This window comes from Arachis ipaensis, chromosome B6, assembly GCF_059453495.1.
Source record: "Arachis ipaensis isolate K30076 ecotype BB chromosome B6, ASM5945349v1, whole genome shotgun sequence".
Lineage (NCBI taxonomy): Eukaryota > Viridiplantae > Streptophyta > Magnoliopsida > Fabales > Fabaceae > Arachis > Arachis ipaensis.
In genome coordinates this window covers 138,009,747-138,034,723 of record NC_142441.1, presented here as the reverse complement: position 1 = coordinate 138,034,723, position 24,977 = coordinate 138,009,747, and the positions used below count along the sequence as shown (strand labels likewise).

Here is a 24,977-nt window from a genome sequence, read left to right as displayed (position 1 = left end):
TCTATACTTTATAGACCAAAATCGTACTTAATCCTAAAATTACTATCAAAGATACTTAAAAAATTAATTCATAATTAAAAAATCATTAAAAATAATAATTACTAGTTTAAAAATCTAACCTTTGAACTGATTCAAATAGTCATTAAACATTATTTTATTTTATGTTAATATTTGTGTTTTAATTTTATCTAATAAAACATATAATATATTTATACTTATCAAAATAATGAATATTATATATATATATGAAACTATAATTTTTGAAATAAAAATTAATAAAAATACAACCATACTATATACATAAAAAAAAACAATCACGTACATAAAATACTTATTAAAATATAAGATACACATTGAAAATAAAACTATATATTTTTTTGGTGACTAAACAAGGAAAGAAACAAAACAAAAAACTATTCTAAATCTGAGCGGATGATTCGTTGGAGATCAACACTAGGCTCAGACCAAATAACATGATTAGAGTTACTCTTGGCACCATATTTAGCCATCCAATCCGCAGCTCTATTTGCTTCTCGGGACACCCATTCAACGTGAACAAGCCAAGGACGAGATAAAAGCTCCTGAATCTTGTGAACCAAATCTGTTACTTCAGATAGATACCCACTTGTAAGCTCATGCATGATGGGCAGAATGTCAAGGCAATCTGTTTCACATATAATATCCCTCAAACCGCAATCCCAAGCTAAAACCAGCCCCCTCCAAGCAGCAAATAATTCACATCTAATTATAGACCAAGGGGAAATGCTTCCAGAGCAGCCCGAGATCCAATCTCCCTTAGAATCTCTAATAATACACCCAAATCCCGCTAAATTTGAATCCATATACAAGCTTGCATCACAATTAACTTTAAAACTATTGCCTACCGGTGGTTCCCAACACAGGCAATTTCGGAGAGACCTAAAGGCATTGCTTCGATTCCTGTAAACCTGTAAGTCCTTGGCGGTAATTCTGGCCAAGGCAACAACCTTATGGTCTGTCCAAGGGTTGTCAGTGTTGAATATGTCATTGCACCTATGTCTCCATACCCACCAAAGCCCTGCACCAAAGGACGCCTCATTGTTAGCCAAGGCCTTCCGAAACCACTCTTCAAGAGCAGTACCAGCCGTTGAGTCCAGGATACTAGGATCCAATATATACCAGATTGTCTTTGATCGTTCACAGTCTCTAAGGCAATGCTCCATAGTCTCCTGCGCCTTGTTACATCTCTTACACATATCTGAAGAAGCTAAATGCCGCTTGAATCGAAAGGTCTCAGTTGGTAGAGCATCATGTAAGCTAAGCCACATAGTAAATTTGAACTTCTCTGGAATGTTTGTGTTCCACAACCAGTTCCAATTACTGTTGGCATTCCAATTTAATGTTTTCTTTAATAACCATCTGTAACCCTCCCTTGCACTATACTTTTTTGTTGCTGCAGGCCACCACTCCCACTGTGGCTCCAACTCAGTCAAACTAGGATATCTCAGACCACAAATAAACTGCTTAATCTCATGCGGAATAGGCGTGGTAAGACTATCAACCTCCCAAGACACCCCTTTCCACAAGTCAGCCACCATGAAATCTGATTCAGAAATATGTACATAAGGAACAAGGTTGCAAAGCTTACCAAAAGGAGTCCACTCATCATACCAAACTGATTTGTGGACATCTCCAATATTCCAATGAAGCCCTTCCTTGAGATGCTCATAGGCACTAACAATGTTCTTCCAGGTAGCCGATGAAGAATTTCTACTGTTTCCGTTCATACCAGATTGATTCCTGAGATATTTATGCTTCAGAACCTGCACCCATAACTTCTCACTATTATTTAGACAATCCCATACCAACTTTCCCAGAAGCGCCATGTTAGCACAGGAAGTATCCCTAATACCCAATCCTCCTGCCTTTTTAGGAGTTATGGCGACCTCCCACCTGACCAGAGGCAGCCCTTTTCCAGTCGCTTGACCTTTCCACAAGAATTGTCTCATCAAGGAATCAATTTTATTACATGCATACTTCGGGAGAAGAGAAATTTGCATTTCATAAACTGGGATAGAGGCCACAACCGATTTAACAAGACAAAGCCTCCCTGCCTTATTCAGTAGGCGTCCTTTCCAACTGGAGAGCTTTCTCGAAATTTTTTCAATAATCTCCTGAGCCGTCTTCCTGGAAGCTCTGGCATGACCGATGTTAATTCCCAGGTATTTACCCAAATCATTGCAGAACCGGATGTTAGAGACCCCTGAGAGAACCTCTTTTCTCCTCTTTGACACCCTCTTGGAACACTGGGCCTTTGACTTATGAAGATTTACCTTTAAACCTGACGCTCTAGAAAACAAGTCCAAACAATGCATGACCTCTATTACTTGAGCTTTTGATGCCTTACAGAAAAGCAAAAGATCATCTGCAAACATCAAATGAGAGAGTCGTGGTCCATTCCTAGAAACCGCAACTGGGTTCCACAAACCTTGGGAAACTCTATGAGAGATAAAGCAGGCAAGCATTTCCATACAGAGTACAAATAGATAAGGAGACATAGGATCTCCTTGCCTCAACCCTCTCTTCGGATTGAAATTTTGGAGCCTGTTCCCATTCCACAAAACTGCCAACGAAGAGGAAGTCACACAATTCAATATAAGATTAATGGTAGCCTTTGGAAACCCAAACCGGACCAAAGTAGCTTCCAGAAAACGCCAGTCTACCCTGTCATAAGCTTTTTCCAAATCAATCTTGAATGCCATGGTCCCTTTTCGAGACTTGGTGTTCCTCATGAAGTGCATAATCTCTTGAGCAATGATAATATTCTCTGTGGTTCCTCTTCCTGGAATGAACCCTCCTTGCAAAGGACCAATGATCTCCGACAGGAAAGGTCTGAACCTGTTAACTAGAACCTTTGTGACAATTTTATAAATTACATTACATAAGCTAATAGGCCGAAACTCCCGTAAGGAAGAGGGAACTTCCACTTTAGGAATTAGAACAATGAGAGTATCGAAAATAGCCGCATTCAATGGCTCACCCTCAAAGGCTCGCTTGACCAGTCTACACACATCGTTGCTAAGAGAGTCCCAGAACTCTTTGTAGAAAATTGCTTGAAATCCATCTGGCCCTGGGGCTTTAAATGAACTCATAGTCATCACAGCTCTTTTAACCTCTTCAGACGTCACCGGTTCCACTAACTTTCGACAAGCCTCAGTACTAAGAGACGGGCAAGGAAAAGGCCCCATGGCGTCCAGGTCAATATCCTCCCTTGTAGAAAAGAGCTTTTGAAAGAAAGAATTTGCCGCCAGTTCTAGAGTCGTAGTCTCCGTGGTCCAAGACCCATCCTCCAAAAATAACCCATGAATTTTGTTCCTCTTTCTCCTGATAACTGTCTGCAGATGAAAAAATTTTGTATTTCTGTCTCCACATCTCACCCATTGTTCTCTAGATTTTTGATACCACAACAACTCTTCTTGAAGAAGGACAGCATTCAGTTCCTGATGCAAAACTTGCTCTTTGATCCTAAGCTGTTGATCCTCCCGACTTTCCAGAGTAATCTGAACGTCATTCAAAATCCTCTCCAACTCCCTTTTCTTAACAAAAATATTGCCAAAAACCTTTTTATTGAAGCTAGTTGCATCTTTTTGAACCTCCAACAAACATTTAACTACATCCGGAGCTCCTCTATTCCAAGCTGTATCAACAACATTCCTAAAAAGAGGATGAGTCATCCACGCAGCCTGGAATCTGAACGGACGATGGCCCTTGGTAGCCCTCTTTGCCATCTTGCACCTAGTGAATAATGGGCAATGATCAGAGTGAAGGCGCGCCAGCACCTCAGTATAAGCCTCTGGAAACATTAGTCGCCAGTCCTGGTTGATGACTGCTCTATCAAGCTTCTTGGCCACCTGCACCCCACCTTTCACCTTCCTGTACCAAGTGAATCTTCTCCCAATAGCCCCCATATCAAATAGCCCACAATCCTCCAATGTTTCCGCAAATTGTTCTGCTCTGGCAAGTCTAAATTGCCCCCCTCTAACTTCACTCTGCAACAAAACATCATTAAAGTCCCCTAACATAATCCAAGGTCCGTGGATCATATTAGCAATCCTTGTCAAGTCACCCCACAGTTCTTTACGCCGATGTATATGCGGATTAGCATACACCGCACTGCAGTAACTAGATGTATTGCCCATAGTGATTTCAAAACTGATACATTGATCAACTACATCCAATACTCTCACAGAAATATTTGAATTAGAACATAGAACCCAGATACCCCCACTATGACCATTAGCCTCAACAATACCAACACCCTGGTAACCTAGATTATTCCAAAAAGATTTCATCCTCTCGAAAGCAATATGGGTTTCAAACAGAATGAAAAAAGTAGGATGAAATTTATTCGCTAACTCCTTACTATGAACCCGGGCCAATTTATTAGAGGCACCTCTAATATTCCAAAATAGGAAGCTTAAATCTAAATAATCCATAAAACAATTTGTATTGTAAAAAGGACCAACCTCAGCTGAAGTCCCTAACGAGATGATGAAGATCCACCATCATATCCCCCTGAGCCTTGCTTGTCCTTGTCCGGTTGTTGCCCGGGTTGTCTGTGTCCCTCCACTGACAACCCTTCCAATTTGCCGATTTGCTGCTTGCTGGTGTCGCCAAGGCAGTCCAGAGTCGACGGCGAATTCTGCAAAGAAGAAGGGCGCAACCTCTTGTGTCCGTTTTTGATAATGGCAGTGAAAGTCGGCACCGCAACGGAGACAGATTTGCCCTTCACCCCTTTGCTGTTTGGAAGATGCCATGCGTGCCTTAGATCCGCTAACCGACCCGGTCTTCACCCCTGATTCGGCTCCTCTCATACGTAGCCCAAAGTCACGGTTCTGGTCCAATTTCTGATTTGAGCGCACCGGCATTTTATCTTTAGATGTTTGTTGGGCTTTGTTTGATTGGCTCAATTTTCCTCTCCTTTTGCCGCTGACTTTGGTCCAGCCAGTCTCATTTTCCAAATGCTGGGACCCCACTTCCTTCCCATGCAACGTATCATCTAATTCCTCCCCAATTTCTGCAACTATCACTGACTCTTTGGGATTGCATCCAAATTCAAAAATTTTCTCTTTTGAAGCTTCCTGTGGCTGCACCACCCGGGCCGCCGTCTCAGTCACTGATGTTTCCTTTCGATCCACCCTTTCCGAATCTATTGGGGTCATTCTGCAGTCAGTTGCTGGATGCCCGAAACAATTGCACTTGTCACAAATAAGGTGTAAGCATTCATACTCCACCTTATATTCAAACTCATCGACAATCACACTCCGGACCACCGGCAAACCAAGATTAATTTGCACGCAAGCCCGAGCAAATTTTCCCCTTTCCGCCAACTTAGTAGCCAGATCCACCTTGACTGGTCTTCCCACAGCAGAAGCGATTCTCATCATGGCTTTATCCTGATAGTACCATATGCTCAAACCAGAGATTCGAATCCAAACCATAGTCTCCCCGAAAGTGTCCTCACAAGGTTTAAAATCCGGTGTCCATGGCTTGACCGCAATATAGTGACCGAAGATCATCCATGGCCCCCCTAGTAAAACCTTCTCTCGATCGTCCATGCGATCAAATTTAACGAGGAAGTACCCAAAACCCACATCCAAGATTTCATATCCACCGGTGATCCTCCATACCCCTTTCAATTTGTGAAACATGGCCGTGTAACTAAGGTTTTTTCCAAGAACCTTAATCACAATTGCTTCCTTGTATGGTTCAGAAAGGATGTTCCTAGCCTCGGAGAAGCAAACTCTTGGAGGCATAGGATCTCCTTGTTTTCCAGTGACCACTGCCATGGAATCCTCATCTAGAGTTTCAGCCCGATTTATCCCTGTGGCTACCGTAGAACCAATAACCTTGTCACGGAACGAAATCTTGGAAGTCACCCTGGAACTAAGGAAATAAAACTATATATATATATATATATATATAACGTTTTTAATAAAGACAATCTTAAACATTATATAAATAATTAATGACTCTTAGAATTTTCATAAATTTATAATGTATTTTTCATGTAATTAAATTTTTATTATTTTAAAAAATGTTTTTTATTTATATTTATAATTATGTATTTAAAATTATTTCATAATATTTATTAATTGCTTCTCATTTATTTGAATCCGCGGATCATAGTTGTAAGAACCGGACCGGACCGGTCGGTTCGACCGGAAAACCGGTGAACCGATAATCTAGCCGGTTCGATTAGAGCTTTGAACCAAAGAAGGATTCAAACCGGTCAAAACCGGGCGGTTCGACACAAACCGGCCGGTCCTATAGTGCTCCCAATATCCAAAAATGCATACAGGGAGTGTCAAACCCAGGTCTCTTTGGAAAGTTCCATCAAGGAACGCCACCAAGCTGAGGTATTCACTTGTAATTTTATATGCTAATTAATTTATATATTATATACAAACACAACTGGATTATTTCATATTTAGTTTTATATTCAATTTTTTTTAATTCTTTAGAATTTATAAAATTATTAAAATAAGTATCAAATATTTTAATATTTACATTTACATATTAAAATATTAGTAAAGATATTTATTTTAACTTTTTTAGAGTATTGAATTAGTAGGTTTTCGAAGATTTCGACTTAGGACTAATTAGTAAGGACATATAAATATCACCATTAAATTTCACATGATAAATTAATGGAGGGACATAATGTGTTCATCGTTTACTATCTTGAATGGCTAAATTGGTACTTTATTTTTTTTTCAATAGCTAATTAATCTGAAGTCGAAAATTTTAAAGATCTAATTGTCAATTTATTCAATTTTTTACTATTTTATATTTTTTATTTATGTACGACCGGTTCTATCGGTTCAACCAGTGATCCAACGGTTGAACCAGTGACCCAGTGATCCAGTAACCTGACCGGTTCGATCACCGGTTCGGTTCTGACAACTATGCCGCGGATAGTTATTCTAGTATTGACATAAAAACAGTCGAATATCAAGTACTTATATAAGTTTGGACTTTGCTACCAGAGATGTATCTACCACAACAGAATGAGGCAACCAAGTTTAGATGGCTATGGAAACAACATATACCACAAAAGCTATTTGACACAAATACAACCCACGTGAATAATACCTAAAATCCACATGAACAATACACCCACCTGAACAATGCCCAAATGTGTGGGATTACAAAATTTGCAGAATTTCAAGAACCAGGGACAAACAAATACTGTTATTTCTGCTTGCAAATCACGTGAGAACCTATGTTTCTCTTACTATATTTGAATCTGAAGCATCTAAGAGCTGAACAAACATGCATTCTGATGGACTCAAACTTCAGAAATCACTTCATAATCTGTCGACCCAGTCGAAAATACTATCTTGAGAGTAAAAATTCAGATTCTGCATCCAAAGTGAGAATCGTAGAGCTTGTTAGTAAATGTACAAACTCAAAATCAAAGATACAGGGAGCAGGGTAACTGGATGCTTACTGAAAGATCAAAATCTGGGGGAGTACCCAAGTCAAGGGTATCAAGAACGGAAGTTCCGTATGATAAACCATCATTCCCAAGCATATCGTTTGAAGCAGATCCATTTATCATGGTTTCCGTTCCAGAAATATCTAGTAGAGATGATGAATCGAATATTTCATTGCAGAACAAGATGTCATCCAAGCCATCAAAGTCGAAGTTTTCCACAGCCTGCGATTCACCTGCCAGCCATGCAGGGTCACCAGCATTGTTCTGATCCAGAACATCACATTGTGGGACACATTTCACATCCTAGTTCAAAAAGTTCAAATTTTATAAACTAAATGTGGACAAGTTTTAGATAAAACAAAGCGTAGAACTTGTTCCATCAGTCATACATAAATACATGTTGAAAGCCAAGTTAATCCTTAGATTATGTGCGAACTAGTTAGGGAGGAAATATATCAGATTTGACTTCTCTTTTCCATTTGATTTTTCTAGAAGATGATTTAACAGTTGTATTAATAATTATGAAATACAGCTACTACCTGAGTGAATGGAAGTTCAGTTTCGTCAATATTATCATCATTGTCAACAAAATTTCCAGCTCTAGGTGGATTTGGGGGATTTGGTTTCGGAGTTCTAGGACTGGTTCGGGATGCTATACAGTTGGAATCATCAGCCAATCGATTCTCATTTTTCTCATTCTGGTCAGAATCTTCGACCGCTGGATTCTCCTCATTTTTCTCAGTTTGCTTCTGAAAAATCTTTGAAACCACATATTCACCGTTCTTCTCCTCTTCATCAGTTCCTAAATGATATTGGTGCATCACCCAATTCGTTTTATCAGGTTTGGACCCTTTCTTAGGTCTTATATAAAGAACCATGATCTTCTTAAAGCCCTTATGCACTCCATCCTCCAATATAGCTTTTGTCTTACCAGTCTTATGCCACCGTACATGCTCTTCAGTCAAACATTGATGATGAATCTTTCGACGCTTCCGTTGACCAGTAGTATAGGCATTGGTTGTTCTATGAAAGAAATGGGCACTGCTCCCATCTTTCTTGACACCTGAAATAAAACAGTCATGATGATTAGAGACATAGCTCCAGAAAAGTGGGCCAATGTAGGTCCACAAGAAAAACTCAATATTCAGAACACATAAGGGATTATGAAATGATTATCATTCATAAAAGCAACATCATTAAGTTCGGCAAGCATAAACCTGTTGATCCCTAACCCTCAACATATAACAGTAAAAGCAACATGTAATGTATTTCAAACATGGCAATTAACATGATCTGAACATTGATTGGGTTTTGCTTTATAGTGCAAAACACAAGTCTGATAAGGTCAATGTGAAAGGATTCTTTTCTGTATCACATGTTTAATGTTTAAATTTTTGGAAGCAAAAGCATAGAGAAACCTCACCTGGAAGATTTTCTGGATGTGTATAGCAAATACCTTCTTCTTCTTCTATTGTTGGAATGAACTCATTAATAAACATATGCAGCTGAGCATTTCCAATGCCACATTTTCCTGCTAAATGTTCTAGGAGTTCTACATCAGAAGGATCAAACTTCACACCAACAGGAAAGCCAGGCCACTCAGTAGAAACCTATTTAAAAAAATAAATAGAAGAAGAAGAAGAAATATTCATAACTAAACATCTGCAATCATTCAAACCCATGCCAAAATTTTCTAGAATTCAATCCTGGTATGATGGTGAAGTTTGCAAACTCACACAAGCACAACATCAAATAAACGAAGGAATTGTATTAGCCAAAAGTTAAAGGGTTTTACTAAAGGGCACAACTTAAGATTAGTATTAGTAGAAAGTCTTAAATGTTTTATTTTAATAGATGCACAACATTTGCATTGAAAACTAAACTCTACACATTTTTCTATAATAACTTTCTTAATTCGTAACTTTAACATGTGCCCTTGTTAGCTAAATCCAAAGTTAAAAAGTAAAATATAGGGAAAAGAGAATGGATCATAACAAAACTGCAAATGATCATTGAAGGCTTTATTATATAAAAGCCAGTCCATTGCCTCTATGTTGACTCCGTGTTGAGTTGTGTGTGTCAATTTACCTAACAACTATAAAATGAGAATGAATATTATGCTGAATTTTAACGTACATCACGGTTATCAATACGGTAATGGCAGTTTGGACAATCACGATATGCCCCACAATCTTTGATTTGATCAGCTGGAGATAAATTAGTGCTTTTCACTTTCTTTGCAAATCCACCTATGTCAATAAGCCAGCTCCTGCCAAATAAAATAGCAAACATTCCTAAGTTCATCATACCATTGGAAGATAAAGAAGAGATTGTTAGCTGAAGAACTTTAAAAGCATAACTAGATTTAAATAAAAGTGTGAAAATTCAGCTTCTTTACATGATAAATACGAAAATGGAATAAATAATTAGGAATAACAATGGCGAATTTCTAGGTCAAATACAGTTAAAGAGAAGTAGAAATGAAGTCAAATGAAAAAAAGAAACAAAGTCACAGGGAATTCTGTACTGCACAGAATCCGGAGGCCAGAAGCCAGTAATGTCAATATGAGGTTTTCTAACGAAAGATGGGATAGGAAGAGTTTGAAGAGTAATGAGAAGGGCTTGTAGAGTGAAAGAGAGTCATATAATTATGATTCAATTACCTTTTACTCTTCAAACCTTTCACTTCTTTCCCTTCCCCTTCTAAACCTCAATTCACAAACACAGCTTAAAGATTCCATGACCACAAAAACACAGCATATTACAGATGTAATCAAAATTAGAAATGCATGGCAAGGAGTAAATTAGAAGGGCAAGATACCAGGAAACTCATTATTAATCATTTACAACATAGTGAGATTTTCACCATGAAATTCCCTTCAGAAAGCTTTTTCTTCACCAACAGCTTCAATCAGGGTAGAAAAAAGGACTCATACAAAGCCAAAGCACAAAATGTAACTTCTTGTGTAAGAACATAGTATACTGTGACTAACACTGTCATAATGTCATTTGAAATATTCCAATAAGGATTCATGTAATCATGTTCAGCAATCAGGACCACTTCAAGAAACACTTTGTTTACTTTAATTGGAACAAGAGAAAAAAGTAGCAGCAGCTATTTACCAAACTCAAGCATGTCAAACCCTACACTACAGACTACAGTTTGCTTTCCAAAAACTGAAGCACGTCCATGTCAATAACCCCAAAATAGGAAAATAAAATGCCACAAAATGTATCCAAACCACAATTAAGTTAAAATAAAAAATCAAAAATGATTTTTTAAGAAAAAAAATGAAAGCGTAACACACACACAAAAGTTACTAAGGAAGAAAACGTGTATCTCATTATGCAATGTGGCCATATCTGAATCTGATTCTAAAACCTCACCTAGCCATTGCAGAGAGGAAGAGGAAGAAGCTTGAGCTGAAGCAGAACTGTGGAGAGTATTGAGCTTCAGCATCGGTTTCCCATTTTCAATCGACAGAGAGACAAAGAAAGCGACAGTCGGTAGAGTGAGCGGGAAATTGTAGCCTGGGGTTTTTGTTGGTAATGGGAAGAGACTGTGCATTCGAACCTGTGCTTCGTCATTGCTGTTCTGTCGAAGAAGTGAGCCAAAGCAAAACCGAGCCTATTGGTTCGGATATCGAGTCAGAAAGAGAAAATCGAGTTTCGTAAAGACGCAAACCGTGTAAGGGCCAGAATTACAAGTTTAACCTTGCATCCTTGGTCGCCAAGCTAAAAAAGGGCAAATCAGTAAATATAAAGTAACGTTAAAGATTCTTGCATTGTTTACCCCAATCACTTTTCATATGGAGTACTTAATGGCAGGGTTAGGACGGTTAAAATTGGCCAAACATAGAAATTATGTCATTTGAGTAATAATTTATTGGCACTGTTTATTTATTTACACGGCAAATTTAAGGAAAAAAAATAAAATAAAGGCAAACTTATATCTAAAATTAACTTTATCTAAACTTTGGGTTAAACGGATTTTGGATTAAACGAATTGAGTTGAGTTAATTCAAAAAAAATAATAGGTTAGTCTAAAGATTAAACAGGCAATTTATTTAATTTATTTGCATTTAAAAAAATATTTTTAATTAATATTTTTTTATTCAATTCAAAAATTCGATCTATCAACTAACAAAATATTTATTTAAATTTTTTTCACTTAAAAATTATATTTTTTGAAAAAATATTTTTTTAAAAATAAATTAAAAGGTTAAACGAACTATTGAATTGACTATAAATAGTTTAGACTGAAAAATTATGACTCATAAATAAATAGACTTAGCGGACTAAACTTAAAATGGCTAGACTAATCCGTTTAACAACCCTACTCTATGAAGTACGGATACTTCGCTGAATTGTCGTATTTGTGTGTCGGACACATTTCGAACATGACACTCATCTGACACGCGTGTCTGCCGTATTCAATAGTGTCTTAATAAAAAATAAAAAAATTTTCATCAGACACGTTTGGACACACCTAATTACCATCATGTGTCAGTATGTCCAACTTTATTCTTAACATGTATATTGTTGTAATAAATTTAGAAATAATATATATTATTATTTATTAAAACAAAAAAATATTTTAAATACTTTATATAAATAAAATAAGATATTAAAAATTTAATTTATATTTTAATATCATTACTATTTTTCTAAAAAATACTTCAAATTTTATATATATACATATTTCTGTATCTTATAAAAATTTAAAATTCATGTATTTACGAATCTCATGTTGTGTACATCATAGACCCTACTTAATGACCAAAGGCTAAAAGCTTTTAAGTTGCATTACAAAATAAGGATTAAGTTCTTTTAGAGTAAAAAATTGATAAAATTGTTGTAAAACAACTAAATAAATAAGGATGAGGTAATATAAAATAAAATAAAGAAGTATAATTAGATAATTCTAGTAGTAGTATTTATCACAATTACTATCTCAATATAATAGAGATAGTTAATATGTTTACTAATATTATATATTGTGATGTATATAAGAGAGAAAGAAGTATTGCAACGTAAAAAAGAGGGAGAATTGTTTATTGCTGTGTATAGTGTTTCTCAGTTGCTTCTCTATTTATAGGCAAGGAAGTCTTACATTTTTCAACTTCATTAATTTGGTTTGCCTTGACAAGTTAAGTATTGAGAATAAAACCAGCTTCCCATATTAATGGGCATCCATCTTGACCATTTTAATCTTATCATCACAACACTCCCCCTTGGATGTCCATTCAGTATTATGCCTCGTTAAAATCTTACTAAAGAAAAACCCAATGGGAAAAAACCTTTAGTAAAGGAAAAATAGTACAATATTCTTTGATGGGGACTGCCTCATTAAAAATCTTGTCAAAAAAAATCCAATGAAAAAAAACCTGATCAAGGAAAAAAGAGTACAGTCTCCCCCTCTTGTCGACATCATTTAATGTCTCAAAATCGGCGCATCCAAATCTCATGTACTAATTTTTCAAAGGAGGATTTTGGGAGTGACTTTGTGAATAAATCTGCCAGATTGTCACTTGAACAGATCTGTTGGATATCACTTGTCCCTTGATTTTGAAGATCATGAGTGAAGAAGAATTTGGGAGAAATATACTTTGTTCTATCACCTTTAATGTATCCACATTTAAGTTGAGTAATGCATGTTGTATTATCTTCAAACAGGACAGTTGGAGCTATCTTATGATCAATCAATCCACATGATGACATAATATATTGAATCAAACTCATGAGCCAAAAATACTTGCGACTAGCTTCATGTATCGCGAGTATTTCAGCATGATTAGAGAAGGTTGCTGCTATCGTCTATTTCGTGGATCTCCATGATATAGCTGTACCACTATATGTGAACATATATCCTTTTTGAGATTTTCTTTTATGTGGATCAGACAAATATCCAGCATCTGCATAGCCAACTAATTGTGACTTGGATTCATATGGATAATACAATCTCATGTCAACCGTTCCTCGAAGATATCGAAAGATTTGTTTAATTCCATTCCAATGTCTTCTGGTTAGAGAAGAACTATACCTTACTAGTAAATTCACAGCAAATGATATATTGAGACGTGAATTATTAGCAAGATACATTAGTGCTCCAATGGCACTAAGATATGGTATTTCAGGACCAAGGATATCTTCATTTTCTTCCTTAGGATGGAATTAATCCTTTTCCACATTCAAAGATCTTACGATCATTGGGGTACTTAATGGATGTGACTTATCCATATAAAATCTCTTCAAGATCTTTTCTGTGTATGTTGTTTGATAAATAAAGATCCTATTTTTCATATGCTCGATCTGCAAGTCGAGACAAAATTTAGTCTTTCCAAGATCTTTCATGTCAAACTCTTCTTTTAGAGTTTTTATAATTGTTGGAATAATTTCTTCAGGAGTTCCAATGATATTTAAATCATCAACGTACACAGCAATTATAATGAATCCAGATACAGATTTCTTTACGAAAACACATGGGCAGATATCATCATTCTTAAATCCGTTTTTGGTCAGATACTCAGTAAGACGATTATACCACATTCGTCCAGATTGCTTTAGACCATATAAAGATCTTTACAATTTGACTAAGTATAATCCTTGCGAATATTCATTGGATGGTTTAGATATCTTCAGTCCTTCAGGAACTTTCATATAGATATCACGATCTAATGAGCCGTATAAGTAGGCTGTTACCACATCCATTAAATGCATATGTAGTTTATGATATGCGGATAAACTGACCAAATAACGCAATGTTAATGCATCCACTACAGGGGAATATGTTTTCTCATAATCTATACTGGGCCTTTGTGAAAAACCTTGTGCCACAAGTCGGGCTTTATAGCACACAACTTCATTTGTCTCATTTCGTTTTCTCACAAATATCCATCGGTATCCAACAGGTTTTACATCTTCAGGTGTACGGACTACAGGTCCAAAGACTTCACGTTTTGCAAGTGAGTCTAACTCAGCCTTCATGGCTTCTTTCCATTTTGGTCAATCATTCCTTTGTCGACATTCTTCGACTGATCTTGGCTTAAGATCCTTACTTTCATGCATGATAGTTAATGCCACATTATATGCAAATATTTCATTGACAATTGTCTTATTTCGATCCCATTTCTCTCCTGTAAAGACATAATTTATCGAGATATCGTCATTTTCACAACTTTCAGGTACCTGAACGTCTTCTGGCATTAAAACTATATCAGAATTTTGGACAACTGCAGGTGTCTTTACTATGTCTTTTTCAACAGGAATAGTATTTACCTCTTTTCTTTTTCAAGAATTTTTGCCTTTGGAACCGACAGGCCTGCCACGCTTCTGGCATGAGTTTGCTTCAGTGGCTACTTGTCCTACTGGGAAATCAATTCGAATTGGGGCATTTTTCGCTGGTATATAAGATTTGGTTATCCTCTTTGTATCGGAAAATGCATCAGGCAATTCATTTGCTATTCTTTGCAAATGTATAATCTTTTGAACTTCTAGTTCACATTGCCCTGATTGAGGATCTAAATGCATCAATGATGATGCATTTCAATTAAGTTCCTTTTAAGGAAGCTTATTCTCTCCCCTAATGTTGGAAATTTTGATTCATCAAAATGACAATCTATAAACCGGGCTTTAAATACATCTCCAGTTTGTATCTTAAGATACCTCACTATAGAGGGATAATCATATCCAATATATATCCCCAATTTTCTTTGGGGTCCCATTTTGGTGCGATTAGGTAGTGCAATGGGAACATATATTGCACACCCAAATATTCTTAAATGGGAAACATTTGGCTGCTGGCCAAAAGCTAATTGCATAGAAGAGAACTGATGGTAACTCGTTGGCCTCAAAAGAATAAGTGCTGCGGCATGTAAATAGCACGCCCCAAACCGAGGTTGGGAGATTTGTTCTCATAAGTAAGGGTCTAGCAATGAGGCGTTTAATAAGTGATTCTGCTAACTCATTTTGTGTGTGAACATAAGCTACTGGATGTTCAACACTTATTCTATTAGCCATACAATAAACATCAAATTCTTGGGAAGTAAATTCACCAGCATTATCAAGACAAATTACTTTGATTGAATTTTCTGGAAACTGTGCTTTTAATCAAATAATTTGAGCCAGTAATCTCGCAAATGCCAGGTTGCGAGAAGACAATAAGCACACATGTGACCATCTCGAAGATGCGTCTATTAGGACCATAAAATATCTAAAGATCTACATGGTGGATGAATAGGTCCACATATATCGCCTTGAATCCTTTCTAGGAATTCAGGGGACTCAAATCCAATCTTTATTGGTGATGGCCTTAAAATTAACTTCCCCTGAGAACATGCAGCACAACAGAATTCACTAAATTTAAGAATCTTCTGGTTCTTTAGTGAATGTCCATGGGAGTTTTCAATAATTCTCTGCATCATGGTTGTTCCTGGATGACCCAATCGGTCGTGCCAAGTTATGAATTCATTTGGGCTAGTAAACTACTGGTTTACAGTGGCATGTGATTCAATTGCACTAATCTTGACATAATATAACCCAGATGAAAGTGAGGGTAACTTTTCTAATATAACCTTTTTATTTAAATCATGAGTTGTGATACATAAGTACGCATGATTTTCCTCATTCATAGTTTCAATATGATATCTATTTCGGCGAATATCTTTGAAACTCAACAAGTTCCTCAGAGACTTGGTAGATAATAGTGCATTATTTATTACGAATTTTGTTCCTCCAGAAAACAAAATTATAGCTCTTCCGGAGCCTTCTATCACATTGCCTGAGCCAATAATAATATTAACATATTCTTCTTTTGGCACAAGATGAGTAAAATATATATCACTTTTAAGAATAGTGTGCAAACTTGCACTATCCGCAAGTCAAATATCTTCACAATATGCCCTTACTATTTTTCTTCAAAGGCAAATAATAATAATAATAATAATAATAATAATAATAATAAGAATAATAATAATAAAATGAGTAAAAGTACATGCACAGTAAAATTATTCACATGAATACTTAACAAACACACATATTAAATTATTTCATCATTGATCAAATAGCCAATATTTCCTTTAGGATCCTCAAAGAAATTAGATACATCATAATGAGTGGTGGAATTTTCATAATTTGAAACAAAATTTGTTTCCTTTCCTTTGTCATCCTTTTTCAAGGATGCTTGATAAAGATCAACTAGGTACCTTGAGATACGACAGATACGTTACTAATGGCCCTTTCCACCACAACGGAAGCATTTATCCTCAATTGATTTACTTTGCCCATTGTTTCTTTTTTTATCCCACTTCTGGTGAGATCCTTTCTTATGAACATAATTCATTTTCCTTCCATAAATTTTCTTGCTACTAAAATTTTGCCATTTACCTCTTCTGGGGTTATGATTTGCCGCATTTACTTCAGGAAATGGGGCGGCACCAGCTGGGCGCGTTTCATGATTTTTTAAGAGTAACTCATTGTTGCGCTCAGCAACAAGAAGGCAAGAAATTAGCTCAAAAAATATTTAAATCATTTTTCTCGATACTGCTGCTGCAGGAGCACATTCGAAACAGAAGGTCGAGAAAGTTTTCTATAACATATCGGGCTTGAGGAAGTATCACATGGTTGTACCTTTCTTCAAGGTCTTTCCACAGATTTGCAGGATCTTTTAATGTGAGATATTCATTTTTCAATTACACGTCAAGATGACGACAAAGAAAAATAATGATTTTGGCTTTATTCTTCTGGGATGTATTATTTTCAGCCTTAATGGTATCTCCAAGATCCATTGAATCAAGATCAAGTATCCATGATAAATAATTATGTCCAGATATATCAAGAGCATTAAATTCAAGATGAGAGAGCTTCGACACAATAAAAATTTGTTACCTGGAGTCTTCTAAAATTTGGTTAGAGTCTCGTGCTGATAACGTGTTGTAAAACAACTAAATAAATAAGGATGAAGTAATATAAAATAAAATAAAGAAGTATAATTAGATAATTCTAGTAGTAGTATTTATCACAATTACTATCTCAATATAATAGAGATAGTTAATATGTTTATATATATATATATATATATATAAAGAGAGAGAAAGAAGTATTGCAACCTAAAAGAGAGAGAGAATTGTTTATTGCTGTGTATAGTGTTCCTCAGTTGCTTCTCTATTTATAGACAAAAAAATTTTATATTTTTCAACTTCATTAATTTGGTTTGCCTTGAGAAGTTAAGTATTGAGAATAAAACCAGCCGCCCATATTAATGGGCATTCATCTTGACCATTTTAATTTTATCACAATAAAAATAATATTCTTTATCTTAGAGATCAATATGTCTAAACACATGATTTTTAGATATTGTATTCGAAATATAAAATATTATGTATATAGATAAATATGTTACAGATTACAAATTTTTATAAATATTATATTTAAATAATTTAAATAAAAAAATCCAGTTTATTGACAGATAATTTATTGTTAATTATAAAATTTACGCTTTTAATTAGTTTGTTAATTAACTAATTTATTGATTAATTTTTTTATTTTTATTTTTTTTTCTAAAATTTTAAAGATATCTTCGTCACAAACACTAGTTTGATGATACTAAAGTTCTAAATATGTCACCTTATTATTATAAGATGCTACGATAATACTTTAACACTTGTTCGCGAGTTACCTTAGATATTTGGGAGGTGAAAACTTAAATGCAGTTGATTTCATGTGAAGTTGATAGTTGAGAATTATTAGATGAAAATTTAGTCAAATAAGTCAAATCATCTAACCGCTCTTAGTGATCAACTTCACGTGAAGTCGACTACATTTGAGTTTCTACCTATTTGAGATCGTCAATTATGGATGCAAGATTTCTTCTGCCCTTCGGACTCTTGAAGTCTTGATGTGTGAATAGTAGGGGTGATCTACAAAGACATTCTCACGATTAAGTGTTTTTTTGTCGTTATTTTTTTTTAAAACAAATGAGCTCAACATATTAAAGTGGAGCAAGCAGAAATAAACAATTAAAACAGACAAGCAATTCCAAAAAGTAGCACAAAACAAAAATAAAACTCCGTGTCCTCTTCGGTTTCGTCGTTATTAAACTAATAAAAACATTTAATAATTTTTTTTAGTGTATTTGACAATTTTTTAATAGTAAAAAAAAATATTACAAAAATTAAAAAATATCTTTTGAGAAGTTACCATTTATATTTTTTTTTAATTTTTTTTAAAAAATATATTTTTTACATAATAAATGAGTAAAAAAAAAACTTTTATTTTATTTTATTTAAATATAATTAATAAATAAAAATATTTTTTACATAAAATATTTAAATATAAAATTTTTTTTATTTTTATAAAAAATCTTTTAAAAAAATATCATTTAAATTTTTTTTTTTTTTGAAAATGAGGTCCAAATAAGACCCAAGTCATTGGATACGTAAGAGATAGGGTTTGTAAAGGTTCAGATAGATCATACTTGGAGGAACTGATTTTATAAGTTCGTGATTTATCATATCTCCTAAGTGATTAGCATATCTCGAGGCTTTCAAATTCAAAAATCTATTAGATGCGCTGAAGTGGGTGATAGTAAGAGGCTATAGGCCTTGGGCATTCGTGGAGTTATTATGAACACTTTATCGGGTCATTATTAAGCGTTTAATGCTGTCGAATTCGAGTTTGTAGTAACGCACTATGTCAATATTATATTAGCAACAATTGATTAGAGTCGAAAAATATTCACAATTTATAAATTCAGAAACTAATTTTATTATTTTCAAGAATTACTGACTTTTTTTATAGTGTTGGAAAATTGAATATTACCTTAGTTATCTTTTATATATATATATATATTGTTATTTGCTTTGTTGAATTTCTCTACTCCTCGCTAGGTGTATAGTTGTTGAATTTATTTCATATATATACGAAAAGCTATTTTGTCATTGTCAAATCTAATCATTAAACACTAGATAGCCGTGGTTTCATCTCCGAGCTGGAGACCTCCCCGCATTCTACGCCGGCTACAGTCTCAGGTGGAGGCTTTCCTCCACGGTGGCATCTCGTCCAGTGTGGCTTCTTATCTTCAGGGGTGCATGTGCTCCTCTGTCATTCCGCCGTCAGCTATCCCTTTCACCTTCTCGCTCACGCAACCTGTCTTCGCTTTCACCGAATCGCTCACGCAACCTGCCTTCTTGATGGATTTGTTTGAACAGGTAATGATTACTTGGAACCTTAGGAGCTTTGCTTTCTTCTCCTAGCTTCGTTTCGTCTACCCTATGAAAGTCTGTGTACGAGCTCTGTTTTCTTGGGAGTTTGGTTCGTCGCCGTTCATCCAGGTTAGTGATTTTCCAATGGAGTCTCAAATTCAAGATCTCCGACCAATCAATCAGGCATCCAAACCTATTTTTCTCTTCATCCTTTTTCTTTCCTTCATTGTGTACATTCTTGTGATCAATTTTGGTATCTATTCCACGGTTAACCCAGATTTTATTGTCTAGGATTTGTGAAAGTCCTAATTGTGCAAATTGTGATAATTTTTCGTATCTATTCGACGGTTAAGCTAGATCTTATTGTCTAGGGTTTGTGAAATTCCTAATTTGTAAATTGTCTATCTGACTTGGTTTGTTTCTGGGTTCATGTTCTTGGTTACATTATTTGGAAGTTACTGTTAATTTTGAGTATGATCTATGAATCTGTTTCCTCTTCTTCATTTCGTTATTTAGATTTTGTTGGTATGATTATCATTTCTCCTTTTTCTACCCGTTGAATTGTTTGTTGCATGTGGTTTGTGTATTTCATCAATTTTTGGGATTTTATAATGATTATAAAGATTGTCTTCTTACTTACCTTTTCTTATATTTATGGATGATGGGTTTGGTTTTGTGAATCATTGTTTAGGTATGGGGTTTCTACCTAATCTACTTTCTCCATGGTGATGTGATTGACAGAGTTTTTTCAACAAAGTCAGTTTATAGACCCAGCTTCTCCTATTCAAGTTTTGCATTCCCAATTTCATTCTCTGCTATTCAAGTTTTTCATTCCAATTTCCATTCTCATTCACTAATCCCTTTGAATTGTTTGGGCTGAATGTAGCAATTTATAATTTTTTCTGCATTCAGAATCATGTTCTCTTATCTGACTTGGTTTGTTTATGGGTTCATGTTCTTGGTTATATTCTTTGGAAGTTTCTGTTACATTATTTAAAAACTGATGAATCTATTTTTAATTTTTTACTTTGTGTATATTCAACAAATTCATTGAGGTTTTATACTGTTTTCTGCATTCAGAATCATGTTCTATTATTTATGTTTGATGTCAAATTTTATGAAGCACTCAAATAATTATATTGAAAGCAGACCCATTCAATGCAATATTAACATTTCATGAATCTATTTTTATTTTTTTATTGTGTGTATATTCAACAAATCCATTAAGTTTATATAAAGTGAATTGGTGGTTGCATGTGGGTTATGTGAATCATTATGAGGGAATGGGTTTTGTACCTGATCTGTTCTATCAGTAGTGATGTGATTTATAGAAATTGATGTATAGCTTCCTGGTTGTTTATTTATATTTTGATTTCAGGTCAATTTCCTTATGTATTTTTTAATGTTTATATAAAAGAATTTTTTGTCTAACTAGGAATTCCTTCCTACAAAGAGAGATACGTGGAGTAGGTTATCTTCCCTTGAAGATGTCTTCTCCATAGATAATGATGTTCTGCCATACATTTTTCACTGAAAATGTGGGAATCCCTATCAAGGTATGTGCTTTCTATCTAATCTATTTGGTCAGTGGTGATGTGATTCATAGGAATTGATTCATAGCTTCTTGGTCATTAAATGAAAGATTTGGTTATTCAACTCAATTATATTCTCATTTTTTGTATTATTTATGTAAAAATTATTTTATATTTCAGCTCTTGAAAAGACATGGGGTCTTTGTTCTGAATTTAAGATGTCATTCAGAAAGGAAGTGGCTTTCTCACAATAACATGGCATCACTCCACTGTTTGTGTTACTAGAGAATTCTCTTCTATCCATAGTTTTTGATTGCGGATGGCGGCTCATGGCGGTAAGCCAAAAATCCGCCATAAAGTTATAGCGGATGGCGTTGCGAAAAATGGCGGAAATGGCGGATTACCTAAAATACACATATATGTACCAAAAAACATGCAGAAAAATTGCAAATATAATAAATTATAAAATCTATCTATATAAGCAACTTTCTATTCATAAAACATCTAATTAATATAGCAAATATAGTAGCAAATTTAGCAAATAAATATAACATCAAGTTCAATCATAACTCAAAAGTCATAAGCAAGCCATAAAATAGAAGACATAAAACATAAAAACTATAAACCATCTACATTCTAGCTCTCATCAAATTCATCCAAATTAACACGATTATTATCGTGTCCCTCTACCCCCTCATCATCCTCTGATTCAGTATCATTGAATTGAATCTCCTCTTCTTGTTCTTCTTCATTTTCAGAATTCTCTTCATCTTCAAATTCTGGTTCTTCTTCTTCTTCCACAATTACTGCTTTTCCTTTTCCTTTTTTTGAAGCCTTAGACCCACTTGGTCCACCCTTTGCACCACCTCTTGCAATTGCAGGTTCTTTTCTTTTTCTATTTTGTTGTCTTTTAGTATATGTCGTAGGCTCATGTCCTCCTATTGCTTCAAAAACAAGGTTCCAACTTAAAGTATTGTCATCTTGATGAACCAAATCAGCATCATCATCCATATTATCATCATCTCGAAAGGTGGCAGTCCCAATTTCTCCCACTAACCACTCATTACACTCATCAATGTCATTGAGTGCAATAGGGTCAACTTCATCTTTAAGGTTGTACCTCTCGATGAGTTGTTGGTTATACTTTATGAAGACCAAACTCTCCATCCTTTCATGATCAAGCCTATTTCTTTTCTTAGTATGAATATGCTCAAATATACTCCAATTGCGCTCACATCCAGAAGCACTACAAGTCAATCTCAAGATCTTGATAGCAAGGTCTCGCATATTTAGAGCTTCATGCCCATATGTCCGCCACCAAAATACTATAAAATTAAAATAAATTTGTCTAAGCCTTTAATCGAACTAAATTTATAAAGTTTTGTAAAATTTATAACAATCTTACCGGGTGAAAGATTTTTCCTCTGAGATTTTGCAAAGGATGATCCAAAAAGTCCATAGCCAGCCTTATATAGTGCTTGCTTCTCCAATATCTTCTCTTGCACAGCTATACTTGGCACTAATCTAGTGATGCACTCAAACCACCCCTTTGTAACTTATAAATCCAACTCAATGCGAGGATTATCATAAAACAACTCCGAATTCAGAAAATGACCAGCTGCATGCAACGGACGATGAAGTTGGCAATTCCATCTGTTGTCAACGATTTTAAAAACTTCAGAATATTTGCTCACATCATTAGAAAATATTTTCATGATGCATTCCTTTGCCTTCTCTATTACTTCATATATATAACCCATTGGTGGCTTCTTCTCTCCATCAACAAGTCGAAGCACCCCAACAAGAGGCCCCATGATCTTAAGAGTGTACTTGACATGATTCCAAAAGGAAGGCCTAATAACAATCTTTGTTGCCTCCCTCCCCTTTGCCTCCCTTGACAACTTATTCCTTACCCACTCATCCGAAGTGAACATTCTTCTTAGATTTCCTTTCTCCTTATAAAGCCTTTTCAAAGAGAGAAATGAAGTGGCAAATCGGGTGACTGCATGCCTCACCAATTCCTTGCCATTTGTGAATTGTCTCAACATCGATAAAGTGCTAGAGTGGCTATAAGTGAAGCTAACCAAAGAAATGGCACTTTTTATGGTTTTTTGGATTAATGGTAACTTCCCAATGTCTTCAAACATCAAATCCAAACAATGGGCAGCACACGGGGTCCAAAACAAATTCGGTCTTTTCTCCATCAGTAACTTACCGGCTAGAACATAGTTGCTCCCGTTGTCAGTTACAATTTGAACAACATTTTGCTCCCCAATTTCCTCAACAATACCATCAAGAAGCTCAAACATTTTTTCACCCGTCTTCCCATAATCAGAGGCATCAATAGACTTCAAAAATATTGTCCCAGCAGGAGAGTTTACAAGAAAATTGATAATGCTCCTTTGCCTTTTATCCGTCCAAGCATCTGACATAATAGAGCAACCATACTTTTTCCATTGTTCTTTAAGACCCTTCAATAATCCTTTGGTGTATTCCAACTCCTCATTAAGCAGCGGAACCCTTAGAGCATGATAACTGGGAGCAGGTAAATTAGGACCAAAGCTTCCAACAGCCCACAACATTTCTTGAAAACTCTTCAACTTTACTGGGTTCAATGGAATCCCCGCTTGGTAGAACCACCGTGCTATGTATCGATGAACTCTACGAACTGCTTCCTTATTCCATGCTTCCTTGATGTTCTGCTGCCTCAATTTATCTCTTTTATTTCTTGTAATGGCAGTTTCAGGTCTTCTAACAAACAAGTCCATTGGACCTCTCATGCTAGTTGCACCCCCTCTAGCACTACTTGCACCCCCTCTAGCTGCTGCCATTGGAGCTGGATTATGAGGTTCATCAATCCCTTGAGCATCTTCCTCCGACAATCCGAACCCCAAACTCTCTAAGTCAAGTTCCCTAGCATTGACACTCTGTTATTCGGTGCTTCCCAGGGAGGCATTTTGTCTTCCTCGACCTTTTTTCTGATGGTAATACTCCCATAATTCAGCAACAACATCTTTTGGAACCATTTTACATCCAGCAATGTTTCCAGGCTTGATCATTAAGTGCTCTTTTGCCCGTATGATGCCTTCTTTCATAATTTTTCCACAAAAAGTACATACGGTATCATTGGTATTTCCTTCTTCTACCGTATTAATATATTTCCAGCCTAGGTCAACTCTATTAGAACAGACAAGAGCAGCGGGAGCGGGATCAACAGGAGCAGCACCAACAATAAGACCAGCAGAGGCAGGGGTAGGGGCATTAGAATCAAGGGCTTGTCTAGAAGTGGACATAGTATACTGAATAGAAAAAAATGGAAGAAGAGAAGTTTAACACTGATTATTGATAAAGAAAGGGCAGCAGGGAAGAGAGAAAAGAAAAAAATAGGAGCAGAGAAGATAAAACACGTACGAACCAGCAGTGATGAACAGGTGATGAGCAATAGTGATGAGAGAACAGAGACGAGCGGCGCGTCAGGGGGCGCGACGGGCGGCTAGACGGATGGCAGCGTGGTGAAGAAATCTGGGTCGCAGGGATGAGAGAACAGAGACGAAGAGAGGGATTTTTTTTAAGAAGAGGAAAAGGAGGTAGTTTTTGAATGAGGGGCTGAAAATTAGGGTTAGTGGTTAGTGGGATCTGACTTAGGTTTATTAAATTACCCAAACCACCCTTAAATTTTTTTGAAAAACCTGAAAAAACCAGGCCATTTTCGCCATGCAGATTGCGTCCCGCCATGGCGCCACCGCAATTGCGGCGCCGAGTAAA

The 24,977-nt window shown here is 35.7% G+C and overlaps 2 protein-coding genes and 1 pseudogene across 2 annotated transcripts; all 3 read right to left on the bottom strand.

Annotated features, from left to right (window-relative positions):
* Positions 1-2,551: 2,551 nt before the first annotated feature.
* On the bottom strand, positions 2,552-4,331 carry LOC148562889 (uncharacterized). The gene is made up of 3 exons (XM_088491045.1): positions 3,442-4,331; positions 2,916-3,198; positions 2,552-2,602 (listed from the first exon to the last, which is right to left on the bottom strand). Exons 1-3 carry the CDS (start codon positions 4,329-4,331, stop codon positions 2,552-2,554), a joined length of 1,224 nt encoding a protein of 407 aa, XP_088347171.1.
* Positions 4,332-7,001: 2,670 nt separating this feature from the next.
* LOC107605087 (SUPPRESSOR OF GAMMA RESPONSE 1) lies at positions 7,002-11,093 on the bottom strand. The gene is made up of 6 exons (XM_016306835.3): positions 10,868-11,093; positions 9,617-9,749; positions 8,904-9,090; positions 8,020-8,543; positions 7,493-7,783; positions 7,002-7,403 (listed from the first exon to the last, which is right to left on the bottom strand). Exons 1-6 carry the CDS (start codon positions 10,873-10,875, stop codon positions 7,350-7,352), a joined length of 1,197 nt encoding a protein of 398 aa, XP_016162321.1. The 5' UTR covers positions 10,876-11,093; the 3' UTR covers positions 7,002-7,349.
* A 10,446-nt stretch (positions 11,094-21,539) lies between these two features.
* Positions 21,540-23,983, bottom strand: LOC148562888 (uncharacterized; annotated as a pseudogene).
* Positions 23,984-24,977: the final 994 nt, after the last annotated feature.